Raw genomic sequence first — 14,379 nt, 5'->3', positions numbered from 1 at the left:
ACAGTTTGTCATTGTAATGAATATAAAAATATACACCAACTTCGGTCGCAATTAGCAGTAATAATATGCTATTCTCACAATATATTTTTACATATTTAGAAACGATGGAGGAATACCATTACAACGGTACCAAATAATGTATGGTCGGTTGGAAAAAATGTTGCTTGTATAACCCCTTTATCTTCCCGGGTTTTCCTCAATACATTGTTTTGTGTAAAAAATCATATCAATAGGCCGACTTTGGCCGCCCTAATATTATACCGACAAACACTATTTTTTACATCGTTAGAAACCTCATATGATCTTCTTTACAACGGTAGCATTTTATTTATATCGAAATTTATAATAATGTTTGTATAACCACTTTTACCTTTTCCGGGTTTTCCTTTAGGCATTTTGGTGTGTAAAAAAACACCCTCACAATAGGCCGACTTTGACCGCGATTTACAGGCTAACTCTTCTGACCCAGCCATACACTATTTTTAAATTGTAAGAAACTTTTGAGGTTCTTCTTTCCAACGGTACCATTATTATTCATATCGGACGAATAATAACCTTTTTTTTACATTTTCCGTGGTTAACCTTAAAGATTTCCGGGTTTTCCGGATATTTCCGGGTTTTATACCTCGCCTACCATTTCCTAATGAGCCGTCCACATTTTTTTCAGATGCTTCATATCTAAAAGTCAACCATTCCTTTGCAATTATCCAAATATTTCTATTAACATCGAAGCGTCATCAAGTTTAAGGCATTTAGACTGTCAAAATACATTGGAGTACATTGGCAAAGTTAGATCTCTTTACCAAATACCCCAGTAAAATATAAAATATTATGTAAATGTACTGCGCTCAAGAATGTGAAAACGTCAAAAACGACAGTAATAATAATAAAAAAAGACAACACGCATTTTTATATTAACGTATAACACAACTTTAAAAGATAAGTTGCATTAAGGATTATTGATACACGATGACATTTGGTTGATATTTTTATTTTAGTCAGAACTTTCCGAATCCTAAAAAGTCATTGATATTTTTGTAATTTCAAATCATAAAACGTCATCGTACGTTGTTCAACTCCAATAACCTGGGCGATGAAATAAACCATTAAGCGGAAACGGTAATCCATAAGTTGATATGGATAACGGGTGATGCCAGGATGTTAATAAACGTGTATTATTTTTTGTTTGAAAGAAAATTATCAAATCTTATACAACCTAACTTAATGTACTTGATTAAAGCTCATACATGTATACAGTCATACTTATTAGCAATTAAGCCAAGCGGTTACGCATTTGACTGCAGATCCAAAGAGCCTCATTTTCTTCAATTGTTTTTTTTCGCAACTAAATGTTCTTCTTAAAATACTTTAATTATAAAAACATTTGATGTACATCATATATTGATAATCCTTTCGATGCATTATATATTATTTTATACACCTATTAAAAATCGGATTTTGGGGCAAAATCGGGGTTCGAAGTACCCTTAATAAAGAGGGCTGAAATCGCTAAACTGTTCAATTACGTTAATGTTCGTACGTGAAAATAAATTGCAAAGCATAAAAATAACTATATAATGTGAAAAACGTTCAGAAAGAACCTTGGTACACAATCAGCAGTACATGTATATGTTATATTTGATTAACCGTACACAACGTGTTTTTATTTTGCTTTTTAACATTATCTTTGCATAATTGCGTACAAGTAGACTGGTACAATCTGGCCAAAATATTTATTAAAAAAATCACAATAATTAAAATGTGTAATTGAATTTACTGGATAAATAGTCACGTTCTTTCATTAATCTTAACGTGTTTGTTTCTTTAATCCAACGTTTAGTTATTTAACGATCATTTTGGCAACACAATATGAAACTACTACACCCCGATCAGAGATCTTTTAATTTGCAGTTGTTTGATGCCTATCCTTATACTATGTGTTGTAACTTGTCATGCGCAACTCAATTATGTATAAAGGTTTTCATAAGATAACAGTAATTTGCAAACTTCTCAGCACAAATCTGTAAATTTTACAAAACAATTTGAGTAAAATATGTGTTTATAATGAACATTGAATTTCGATTTTAGAACGAAAATGAATGAGCATAGATTTTATTCAAAATGTATGGTTATTTTCACCTATTTTAGCAACATTTTTATTTTGCTTTGTGAACTGTTGTACTTAAATAATTGTATGCATGTCTGGACATAGAATTTTAGTTTATGGTGACCATGTAGACACAAATTATTTCCCAAAAAGTGTTTTCATTGTTACTATTAACATAGTTGCGATCTTTATTTTAAAATGAAATCTTAAGCAGGAGAATGGCCATGAATGAAAGATCGGGAAAAAGGGTATTCCATCCCTCATAATCATTGCGTGTAATATCGTGTTATTCCGGTGTATGTTTGAGAGCCATGGACATCACAAACAAAGCAATACTAAATCGTCTCCATGACGTTCTGTTTGAGAAGTTGATGTCCATCGCATACAGCGGTCTACCGATATAAGGCGGACTCACGTTCTTATTATGAATCAATGGTAAACGCTTTTTTATATAGATTATTTTTTTATTCAATTGACATACGTATCAAACGATATAACCATGCTTCGTGTCTTATTACTGTTCACTGAATTTCAAATTATTTACCGTAATAGTTTAAATCATTAAAATGCGTGTGAAGACATTTTTTTATTGTAATTCACGTTGTAAAAAGTTGCATAGCAGATCGCCCGATAAGTCGTTCTGTCAGCTTAAACAAACCGAAGCATTCAATTAAAATTTTGCAAAATGTTGTTAAATGTTAAAATCAACACATGTCATACCACGCTGTATGGATAATTAGGTAGACACCCACTGTATGTAAATATATATGTTCGTATTATAAAATATTGGCTTAAAGTTGTTAATAGTAAACATATTATCATGCAAACTGTGTATAACCAAGCAATCAATGTTTGTAATAAACGGTTTACAAAATGGGTATCTAATGTACAAAAAAGTTGTTAAATGATTATTGATTTTCTAATACATTCGAAAATGTAAATACGATTAGTACAAATTCGTTTTTATGTGAATTTAAATGTAGAATTATAGAAACATTTAAACAAGAATGGTTTGACAATATGAATAATAGTTCAGTTTTAGATATGTATAGGGTACTCAACACATCACTAGAATATGAAACGTACTTAGATTTACTGACAAAAAGAGAACTTCACTATACTGCTGCCAAAAAGTTTGCGTACATACATACCCCAATGTAGTAAATTCCAAAGTTGTATGCCAGTGTTGTGACTTGTCTAGTGTGTATGCCAATTTCATGACTTACATAGTGTGTGTGCCACTGTAGTGATTTGCATAGTTTGTATGCCAATGTAGTAACTTCCAAAGTTTTATGCCAGTGTAGTGACTTGCCTTGTGTGTATGCCAATTGCATGTCAATGAAGTAACCTATTTAGTTTGTATGCCAATGTAGTGACTTGCCAAGTGTGTATGCCAATTTTATGACTTACATAGTGTATGTGCCACTGTAGTAACTTGCATAGTATGTATGCCAATGTAGTAACTTTCATAGTTTTATGCCAGTGTAGTGACTTTCCTAGTTTGCATCACTGTATGCCAATTTCATGACTTACATTGTGTGTGTGCCACTGTAGTGACATAGTTTGTATGAAAATGTAGTAACTAACTTAGTGAGTGTGTATGCCAGTGTAGTGACTCTCCTAATGTGTATGCCAATTTCATGACTTACATTGTGTGTGTGCCACTCTAGTGACTTATATAGTGTTATGCAAATGCAGTACCTTCCAAGGTTTTATGCCAGTGTAGTGACTTGCCTAGTGTGTATTACTGCATGCCAAATTCATGACTTACATAGTGTGTGTGCCACGGTAGTGACTTGCATAGTTTGTATGAAAATGTAACTAACTTAGTGTGTATGCCAGTGTAGTGACTCGCCTAATGTGTATGCCTATTTCATGACTTACATTGTGTTTTTGCCACTGTAGTGACTTGTATAGTGTTATGCAAATGTAGTACCTTCCAAAGTTTTATGTCAGTGAAGTGGCATGCCTAGTGTGTATCATTGCATGCCAATTTCATGACTTACATAGTGTGTGTGCCACTGTAGTGATTTGCATAGTTTTATGCCAATGTAGTAACTTCCAAAGTTTTATGCCATTGTAGTGACTTGCCTAGTGTGTATGCCAATTTCATGACGTACATAGTGTGTGTGCCACTGTAGTGATTTGCATAGCTTGTGTGCCAATGTAGTTACTTTCATAGTTTTTATGCAAGTGTAGTGACTTGCCTAGCGTGTATGCCAATTTCATGACTAACATAGTGTGTACCACTGTAGTGACTTGCATAGTCTGTATGCCAATGAAGTAACTAACTTAGTTTGTTATGCCAATGTAGTGACTCGCCTAGTTTGTATGCCAATTTTATGACTTACATAGTGTATATGCCACTGTAGTGACTTGCATAGTTTGTATGCCAATGTAGTAACTTCCAAAGTTTTATGCCAGTGTATTGACTCGCCTAGTGTGTATGCCAATTTCATGACTTACATAGTGTGTGTGCCACTGTAGTGACTTGCATAGTTTGTATGCCAATGAAGTAACTATCTTAGTTCGTTATGCCAGTGTAGTGACTTGCATAGTTTGTATGCCAGTGTAGTGACTTGCCTAGTGTGTATGCAAATTTCATGACTTACATAGTGTGTGTAATACATACGCAGGCGATAGTATTAATGATGTTCGCAATAAAATTACGAGCGCACGCTTTAGTTACTATGTGAGACCGATATAGCTATTACGTGCGCATGCGATAGCTATTACATGTGCACACAAGAGTGATAACGTGCGCAATAATATTACCCACCGCTATTAAATGCATATACAAATTGACAAGAGTCGTGATGTAATCTGCTTGCTATGAGTTTTTTAAACTAACAGCGGTGACGAATACCACTGGGGCAGCCTTGCGCAGACGCCGTACGTTTTCCGCATAGATTGCACTATATGAGGGCAATATGATTTAAAATCACGTACTATTTCACAACTTCATCATTTTCATAAATATACAGATTTTTTATTTAAGACTCAAAAGAATAATATAGCGTATATACAATTATATTATTGTCAAAAACATCAAATCAATCACAGTGTTGACAACACTTAGATGACCAGGTAGAGTAAAACAATTTTCTAGCTGAAGATGTCTCACAGTTTAGTAACTCGTATTTTAGTATCGGATTCAGACTCTAAATGTTTGTGAAAAGGGACGCATGATCCAAAACAAAGCTTATTTTTATTTTTTGGCAACCGACCATCGAAAACAGTGTGACCCATCACTGAGGACAGTGTGATCCATAACTGAGGACAGTGTGACCTGTCACTAATGACATCGTATTATAGGTCGACATGTCTACATGTATTTAAAATATGTCTTAAGTTAAAACATGTAAATATACATTTGCATTGCAATGTTGATAAGCAAGCTTTTAACAGACGCTATATCCTTATGTATGTTGGTTTGGTGGCTGCTTTCTGACATCTTATAGGTGTATAAGCAGGTTTGAAGGACGCCAACACAACACGCCGATGGCTCCGACCCTAAACGTTTTCTAGCGCGTCTATACAGCGCCTGTAGAGATAACGATGCCAAAGATGTGTTTCTACGGCGTTTCATACGCACTCTCTTCATAGCCTCTTGCAAAAGTCATATTCAATGCATTTGAACGGCGACCCTATTTGAAATAAGGTCAAAGTAATCGCGGCGACATGGCGCCTATGCCTAGTCGCTGCGCCAAACTTTGCCGGCGACTGCATAACGAGCACCTTTGCGTTCTGTGTATATCTTGGAGGTCGTGAGTGCGCCATGCAAAGACCGATATGCTGAAACTGGGATATAATGGTTCAGCGATATTAAGAGAGCTATTTCATTAGTGATAGTAAATACGCGAGTACGCGATAGTTATAACGTGCACACACTTAAGTTATTATGTGCGTTACACTATTATAACGTGCGCTCTTGATAGTATTACATACGCGGGCGATAGTGTTGATCATGTTCGCAATAAAATTATGAGCGCACGCTACAGTTACTGTGTTAGAATGATATAGCTAATACGTGCGCATGCGATAGCTACTATTAAGTGTGCACGTAAGAGTGATAACGTGCGCATGCAATAGCTATTAGATGCACACGCGATAGCTGATCAATGAGAATAGGTGTTCGTTAATTTTTACTTAAGCTTTTGAAGTATTTATAAAATGATTGCTTATCACATAGGGTACGATTTTATAAAAGAAATATTTAACTTCATAATTGTAAAGGATTGTTAATGTAACACTTCGAGTGCACAGAACATCATTTGCAGTAGTGCATCGTTTTGAATAATATATATATATATATATATATATATATATATATATATATATATATATATATATATATATATATATATATATATATATATATATATTTATATAGAAAACAAGAGCTGTCACCATAGGATAACTTATGCCCCCTATAAACGCTTGATAGAAGTTATGAGCTTTGTTCGAAACATAAACGCAGATTTTGAAACTTAAACGCGGACCCTAAGTTCAAGGTCAAGGTCACAGGGGTCAAAATTTGTGTGCGTATGGAAAGGTCTTGTCCATATACACATGCATACCAAATATGAAGGTTATATCTCAAGGGACATAGAAGTTATGAGCATAATTCGAAAAATAAACGCAGATTTCGAAACCTTAACGCGGACCCTAAGTTCAAGGTCAAGGTCACAGGGATCAAAGTTTGTGTGCATATGGTGCCTTGTCCATATTCACATGCATAGCAAATATGAAGGTTATATCTCAAGGGACATAGACGTAATGAGCATTTTTCGAAACCTAAACGTAGATTTCGAAACCCAAATGCGGACCCTAGGTTGAACGTCAAGGTCACAGGGGTCAACATGTTTGTGCGTATGGAAAGGCCTTGTCCACATACACATGCATACCAATTATGAAGGTTATATCTCAAGGGACATAGAAGTTATGAGCATTTTGAGAAACCTTAACGCAAAGTGTGACGGAAGGACAGACGGACGGACGGTCCGATCACTATATGCCCTCCTTCGGGGGCATAAAAATCGATTATCGTTAAAGGCACTGTAGTTGCGTATAGTTTTTATTTACATGGTTATTATAATAGCAAAATTCATGTTCGACTGCAGACGTCTATCGCAAAACGGACCTTATGATTATTTTTTCCTTACGATACCTATTTTAAAACATTTCTATATTTGAAGTACCCGTTAATTATATTAAAAACATACAATCAATTAAATGTAAATGAAAGATTTGGATATATCTGGCATTCAGCGAGTGACCTTCATTTATAAACTTGACAGGCTGCATCATCGAATGAGCAACCATTTGTACAAGATATATATGTACATTAATATACAATATGAACTTAATCCGTAATAACTCATAACAATTAGTTACTGTATTTATTCTGGATTTTCAGAAACATGTTAATTATTCGATTGTGTATATTAATCAGTAGAATGCAAATTGTCAAATAGTCAAATAATATCAATCTGTAATTCAATTCTATCCGCAATTGTATAGAAATACTGTGTAAGTGTAAAAAAGACCGAATAGCCAAAACATCAATTATTATTCAACTAAAACTGTTTTTATTTAATATTAATTTATTGACTGTTGAAACACTTGAATTCAAATGAACAAACATTTTGCGCAATACATATGCAATTTTGAAAACTAGCCCAGGAAGTTATATTTATGACAAGTGATTTTAATTAAAAAAGATTAGACAATGCTCATCTTAGATATCTGATTCATTTTGAACAGTAACTTTATACAACATAGAGCAAAATGATTAGAAAAGTACACTGTATTTGATAAATAACTAACTTGGTCAAAAAAGCAACTAAACTGAACAGTCGTTAAACATAAGCTACACAAAGGAGTCACTGATCAGAATCGGGAATAAAATTTTGCGGACACATTTAGTAATGAAGCTTCATATTGTGTTTTTTTAATGAGGCAAGCAGTAGTTGTACACAATATTTGATTCATATAATTTCATAGTTGGGCAGGTAATTTTACATTATATATTTATTAAAGCAGTCAACAAAGCCTCATCCTTGAAAAGAAGCAATTAATTGCAGCATATAGTAAAGCGACCAGTGTGCCATGACACTGGTATAAGGCAACAACATATTTTGTTTTTATTTAGATTTTTCAGTCATAAAACGGTTTTGTTTAAATGTTGTATCACTGTCAATGAGATGAATTGTAAGTCTTCAACTTGATGTACAAGCTCTGCACACAGATGTATTCCAGAAAGTAGGCTTTAAGGAGGTCGCCTTTAGTGCTGCTCTAGATGGGGAACTGATCATGTGTCAGTGGTTCCCATCTCCAGGGCATCTGGCCTTTTCATGGGCGCTGGCAGTGACTTGGGCGCTACCAATCGAGCCAACTGAAGGGTGAGCACCTGTTCCAGCAAGATCCTCTCCCTGCACTTTCCATGAGCACTGCACATGAAAACTGACACAAATACTTCATGAAATATTCATTTTATTTCAGTATTTGCCTTATAATAAGACACTAAATATATGAACATAAGATTCTGTAGTTGAAAAAAGATGCACACTCGTTGAAAACAAACCCTTTTCTTTTTAAATTAAAAAAGGGTAATAATTATAATTAATTGCCAGGAGAAAGTGATGGGCCTTTTTTGAAGCGTAAAGCTAATGATGGTGTCCTAATGATAAATCACATAAAGTAAAAATACATAATATGTCACTGCCAGCGTATATTGCGTATGTGTGTGTGTGTGATAGAGAAAATGTCAAAAAATTAATAACTATTTTAATATGAATATTAAATATCACACACTATGACAACATATACTATTATTTGTATAATTTATATGCACATTATGTAAGTTGCTGCTTATATGGGATCCCCACCAGGATTTGAACCTGGATTTCCTCTCCATATGGAAAGGTGTGTTTGCTTACACTATAAGGATTTTTCCAGTAACAGCAATATTGTTTACAATTATTTCTGTCAACTACATTTACTATAATCAACTAGTATAAAAATGTAAAACAAACAGATAAAGTCAAATACATGTACATGTGTACAAAGTACACGTGCTTGGAAAGTGGAATTATTTTATCCCAAATTTATTCAAGAAAGAGTAATGTACAAAAACATTATTTAGCTTAATAATAAAATTAACAATAATGTTACAGATATTAACACTTAAATTGTTCTTTTCAAAGTGTCCATGATAAATTAATTAAGAATACATCAAAATTTACATTGGCTAATGTTGCTACTGATGATTCAAGGGAAAACAATTTTTAATTTTCAACAACTAAACAGTTTCATGTACTCGTAACTACATACCTACCAAGCAGTTAAGGTGTGCTGGTTTATATTCGCCGGCTGAATGCCCGTTTCTTACATCACAAGCTGAATGTTGACTATCATCTTCTGTATGTAGTTGTAGCCTTGGGGAAGCCATCATTGGTGATGGAACCCGAGAAGTTAGCACACAACTACTCCGCAGGGAATCTGCCAGGTGGCTGGACAAAGGTGATGGGGCTATGCACATCTGTAATTGTTATGTTTAAGTCTATGGTTTATACAATATGAATATTTTACACCGCACTTTTAACTGAAATCAAACACAGTTTGAACTGGATATATATACGTGTATATGCTTGCTTATTTGCTATTGTTAGTCCAAACATTAACATATGAAAAATGAAATAATTTAATGTGATGTTTGAACTCCAGGAATGATCTGTATCTGAGATGTCTTCTGTGACTTGAAGCCACAATCAATCCAACATTAATTTTTATTTAAAATAAATCGCCAGTTATAAAGTCTATGACAGTTATACATTGAAGTAATTAATCATCTAAACGCTTCATACATTTTTAAACCAAACCAATAAACTTTTCTTATCAATACCTTATTACAGTACATGAACTAACTACAAGACGAGAATCTAAAATAGCAATAACTACTGACCACCAAAAATGTCAAAACCTATTTACAAACTCAACATTTGAGTGTTTTGGACAAGTTCTTCCTCGGATAAAATAAGAAATGTGAAGTATATGCATTTACGCATATAGTACTGTACATATTTTTCTAATATATTTAACTCATTACAATTAATATATTATCAAAACAAAAAATGCTTACACTATTTGTCTCGAATCATAAGAAACATTAAAAACATTTACTAACACATGTTCCATATAGGTGAAAATACAATACAAAAATTTTAGGTTTCAATTCACTCTTATTAAAATATAATAACATTACGAACAGCTAAACTAAATAATGGTCTCACAGTGACACATGTATATATAACAAGTATTTAATCATTTTGTTATAAAATGTACCTTGTTGGAATGATATGCCACACTCTTTAAAAGGCAAACTTTTTGCAGTTTGTCAGATCCGAGCCAAATATTTGCACAGCAGTTACCTCATGACTCTCAATCACATCTCAGATGATCTGTCCTCTGACAAAGTGCCGGAGGGCTGTCTGGGCTAACTATGGTGACTTTAAGCCGAATCGAACGTAGCTGCCTAGAAGGTAACCGATGCAGACTCATCACTGTACATGTAACAACATGACATAAGAAAACAGATTGAGCCACATACATTAATTTTAAAATGTAAACATTGTGACTGTCACTGTCATCCAACTTGTGCATGTGAGGTTGATCAACCAGTTCCAAAATAATAGAACTAGCTGGATGTATATGTAAACCTTTTTTTTTTCAACATGTTTCACACCAAAGAATATCTTGCTCCATGCTGTTTTGCACCTCCATATGTATAAATTCCTTCTTTATTTGAATCTAACCTTTGAATGTGGGGTTTATGGACAAATTCCCTATAAACTGAACTAGCCTGAGGTACATGAAATCTTTTTTTTCAAAAGGTTTTACAGAAAAGAATACCTTTATCCATGTAGTTTTGAACTCCATGCGTCAGTTCTGGATGTAGGCCATCTGGTTCAACATCTTAGTCGTGGACACTGCAGTCATCAAGAACTGTATAATATTATTATAACAAGGGACAAAATTGTCACAAAACCAGGTTTTCATTGTGAAAAAAAAATCTGATAAAGGGAGAAAACTCAAACTGAACTTTTGAAATGAACAAACAAAACTAACCCCCTTTGTAAGTTTGTTTTTAAAAAAAATCTATTTTTAGTCGTGGCGACCTTGACATTGGAGATATTGACGTGATTCTTTCGTGCGACACACCGTCCCATGATGGTGAACAAATGTGCCAAATGATTTTAAAATCTCACAATGAATGACATAGTTATGGCCAGGACAAGCTCATTTATGGCCATTTTTGACCTTTGAACTCAAAGTGTGACCTTGACCTTGGAGATATCGACGTAATTATTTCGCGCGACACACCGTCCAATGATGGTGAACAAATGTGCCAAGTGATTTTAAAATCTGACAATGAACGACATAGTTATGGCCCGGACAAGCTTGTTCCGCCCGCCCGCCAGCCAGCCAGCAAGTCAGCCAGCCAGCCAGCCCGCCCGCATTCGCCAATCTAATAACCACTTTTTTCCTTCGGAAAACCTGGTTAATTTTTCCTTCGGAAAACCTGGTTAAAAACCTGGTTAAAAAGTAATATCTTATTTAATTAGGACAGTGAAAAGTCAAACTGAGGACAGTGTAGCATTCAAATAGGGACATGCAGCAATGCAATGCGGTGTAGTTACCCATCCTGTTCAATTTAAGTGGATAACTGGCACATATTGCAGATAAAAGTTTTTATGAGCCCCACTTTAAAGGGGCCTTTTCACAGATTTTGGCATTTTTTAACTTATTCATTAAATGCTTCATATTGATAAATGTAAACATTGGATCTTAAAAGCTCCAGTAAAAAATCAAGAATAAAATTAAAAAAAGGAAAAGAACATGGCCCGGAGCAGGTTTCGAACCAGTGACCCCTGAAGTCCTGCCAGAGTCTTGAAGTAAAAACGCTTTAGCCTACTGAGCTATTCCGCCGAGTACACATACTTGACGTATTTTATACCTTATATAAGCAATCTTCGTAGTTTCACAAAATTTAACGACAAAAACAGAACTCTCCAAATTATTCAATCGTTTCGCGTTGCAACGCTTTATAATTTTTAGGTTTTAAAATCGTCAAAAGATGCATATAATGGCTATATTAGACCATGGTAAATGTTCAGTATTACTGTTTCCTCACAAATATCATAACTAAAACGAAAATTTGCGAATCTGAAACAACTTTTTTCAATTTTGTCAATTTACCAAAGCGTGAAAAGATCCCTTTAAAGACAAATTTAATCCCTTAGCCAACAATATACATGGCACAGACAAATTCATTCTTTGAAAAGCTCAATACCTTATAAACATTAGAAAAAACTTTTTTACGCATGCCACAATGTTCAAAGAGAATTGTCTACATAACAAAATGACAAATATCCAAAAAATTGTCACAGATTCAAACAGAAATATGTCCAAATGACACAGGTGCCCTACATTCCACTTATGTCTGAAAACTCCAATAATGTCAAAACATGTATTATCATTACTCACATATCCTTAAAATATAGCTTTCAGTTATAATTTTTGATTGTCTCAGTGGTAACATGTTTGATTTTGTTACCAAAAGTATATAGTTTGATTCAAAATTCCTTGGACCAGTTTTATTAAATATAGTAATTATAGTCCTAGGCTATGACAGATTTTCACACAATAGTATTCATAATGCCTTCAAAAATTAACACACTACTTAATACAAAGTACTCATTCACAGGGCTTTTTTTTCCTATTTTTGTGGAGCGGCATTGGCCCCAACCCTCCTTTTGTGACAAAAAGAGTCGCGAACAGTTCAAAATTGTGAAAAAATGAGTCAAAAACTGTTCAAAATTGTGAAATAATGAGTCGTGAACTTTCTTAAGTTTTGAAAATTTGAGTCACAAACTTCTTGAAATTGTGAAATTTGAGTCGCCAATTTCTCAAATTTGTGAAAAACGCCCATTCTCACAGAAGGAAAAAGCCCTGATTTAGCTATCTATGATGCATGTTGTTTTATCACCATGATCCGTACAAATTATTTATCTCAGAGTCCTCACTTCTTTGAGTATTGCAGACTGCCTGAGCTGGGTAATGTAGTCAAGTGAATTTCTCCAAGCTCCAACATCAGTGTATAAAGCAAACTTGTCCTGAAGATTAAAAAATTTATTACTAAAACACATAAAAAATACAAATTATACTCATGAACTTAATGAAGAGCTTGAAAACTGTATAGATCTCATGTCAAATTAATTAATTATGCTGTAATAGCTTGCATAGTGAGTACTGTGTAGTGACTTGCATGGTATGTAATGGCTTGCATAGTGTGTACTGTGTAGTGACTTGTATAGTGTGTACTGGCTTGTTGCATAGTGAGTACTGTGTAGTGACTTGCATAGTGTGTGCTAGCTTGCATAGTGTGTACTGTGTAGTGACTTGCATGTGTGTACAAACACTCAAGCCACTAGAGCCTGCATTGTCATGGGTTATCACTTTGGGAGCCACCAATTAAAGCCTCTATAACGCTCACAGTCAATGAAAATTTTGTAAAGTATTTCGTAAAATAAAGTAAACACCTTAAAAATCAGTGTTCCTTATAGCAATAGCCACAATTTCAATGCTGGATGTGGTATGATAACATATATTTTGTAGATACAAAATGCTCGTTTTTATTTATTTGTGACACAATTAATTCCATGTTATTAAATCGAATTAAATATGTAAAACAAGAATAAAAACGCGCATTTTGTATCTACAAACATCTATTTTATCAGACCACGTCTGGCGTTGAAATTTTGGCAATTTCCATAAGATACAATGATTTTTAATTGTTTAGCTTTATTTTACGAAATATTGAACAAAATTTTCCTTCATTTTGAGTAGTAATGTTTCTTTAAGCATTGACAAATATAACAATGTAATTTCATGTATTTCATAAAGAAAGCAAGTTGAAAGATCACCCAAAAGGGCAGTAAATGAAACCAGTAGATAAGAATTACTAGTAGCATATACTACACCTACAGAGCATTTTAGGTCAATTTAGTATAACCCTTAATTCTTAAAACTAAGTTAGTATCAAACAACAATCTAGTATTTCAGGAAGTGTTATGCCAGTGATTTTATTATCTTTTTTAAAGTGATTATCAAATTAGAATTGAGTACTTACTTTATAACTGCATTTCTTGTATAAACAGAATGATGAGAGGGGAACGCTACCTTAGATTGGGTAGAGTTTTTCATCAGAT

General features: G+C 33.9%; 1 protein-coding gene across 1 annotated transcript; it reads right to left on the bottom strand.

Moving 5' to 3' along the window:
- Positions 1-8,195: 8,195 nt before the first annotated feature.
- On the bottom strand, positions 8,196-9,650 carry LOC127869938 (uncharacterized). The gene is made up of 2 exons (XM_052412596.1): positions 9,447-9,650; positions 8,196-8,559 (listed from the first exon to the last, which is right to left on the bottom strand). The coding sequence occupies exons 1-2, from the start codon at positions 9,648-9,650 to the stop codon at positions 8,428-8,430; spliced, it is 336 nt and encodes a 111-aa protein (XP_052268556.1). The 3' UTR covers positions 8,196-8,427.
- Between the last annotated feature and the right edge of the window lie 4,729 nt (positions 9,651-14,379).

The sequence above is a fragment of the Dreissena polymorpha genome, chromosome 2, assembly GCF_020536995.1.
Source record: "Dreissena polymorpha isolate Duluth1 chromosome 2, UMN_Dpol_1.0, whole genome shotgun sequence".
In the NCBI taxonomy this organism is placed as follows: Eukaryota; Metazoa; Mollusca; class Bivalvia; order Myida; family Dreissenidae; genus Dreissena; species Dreissena polymorpha.
This window is presented reverse-complemented; position numbering and strand designations above follow the sequence as displayed.

Excerpts from the sequence above, each read along its gene's own strand:
- LOC127869938 (XM_052412596.1), bottom strand. The coding sequence starts at position 9,650 with ATGTGCATAGCCCCATCACCTTTGTCCAGCCACCTGGCAGATTCCCTG. Across the intron at positions 8,560-9,446 it reads CAGCACACCTTAACTGCTTG|TGCTCATGGAAAGTGCAGGG; the intron begins GTAGGTATGTAG and ends TTTCATGTGCAG.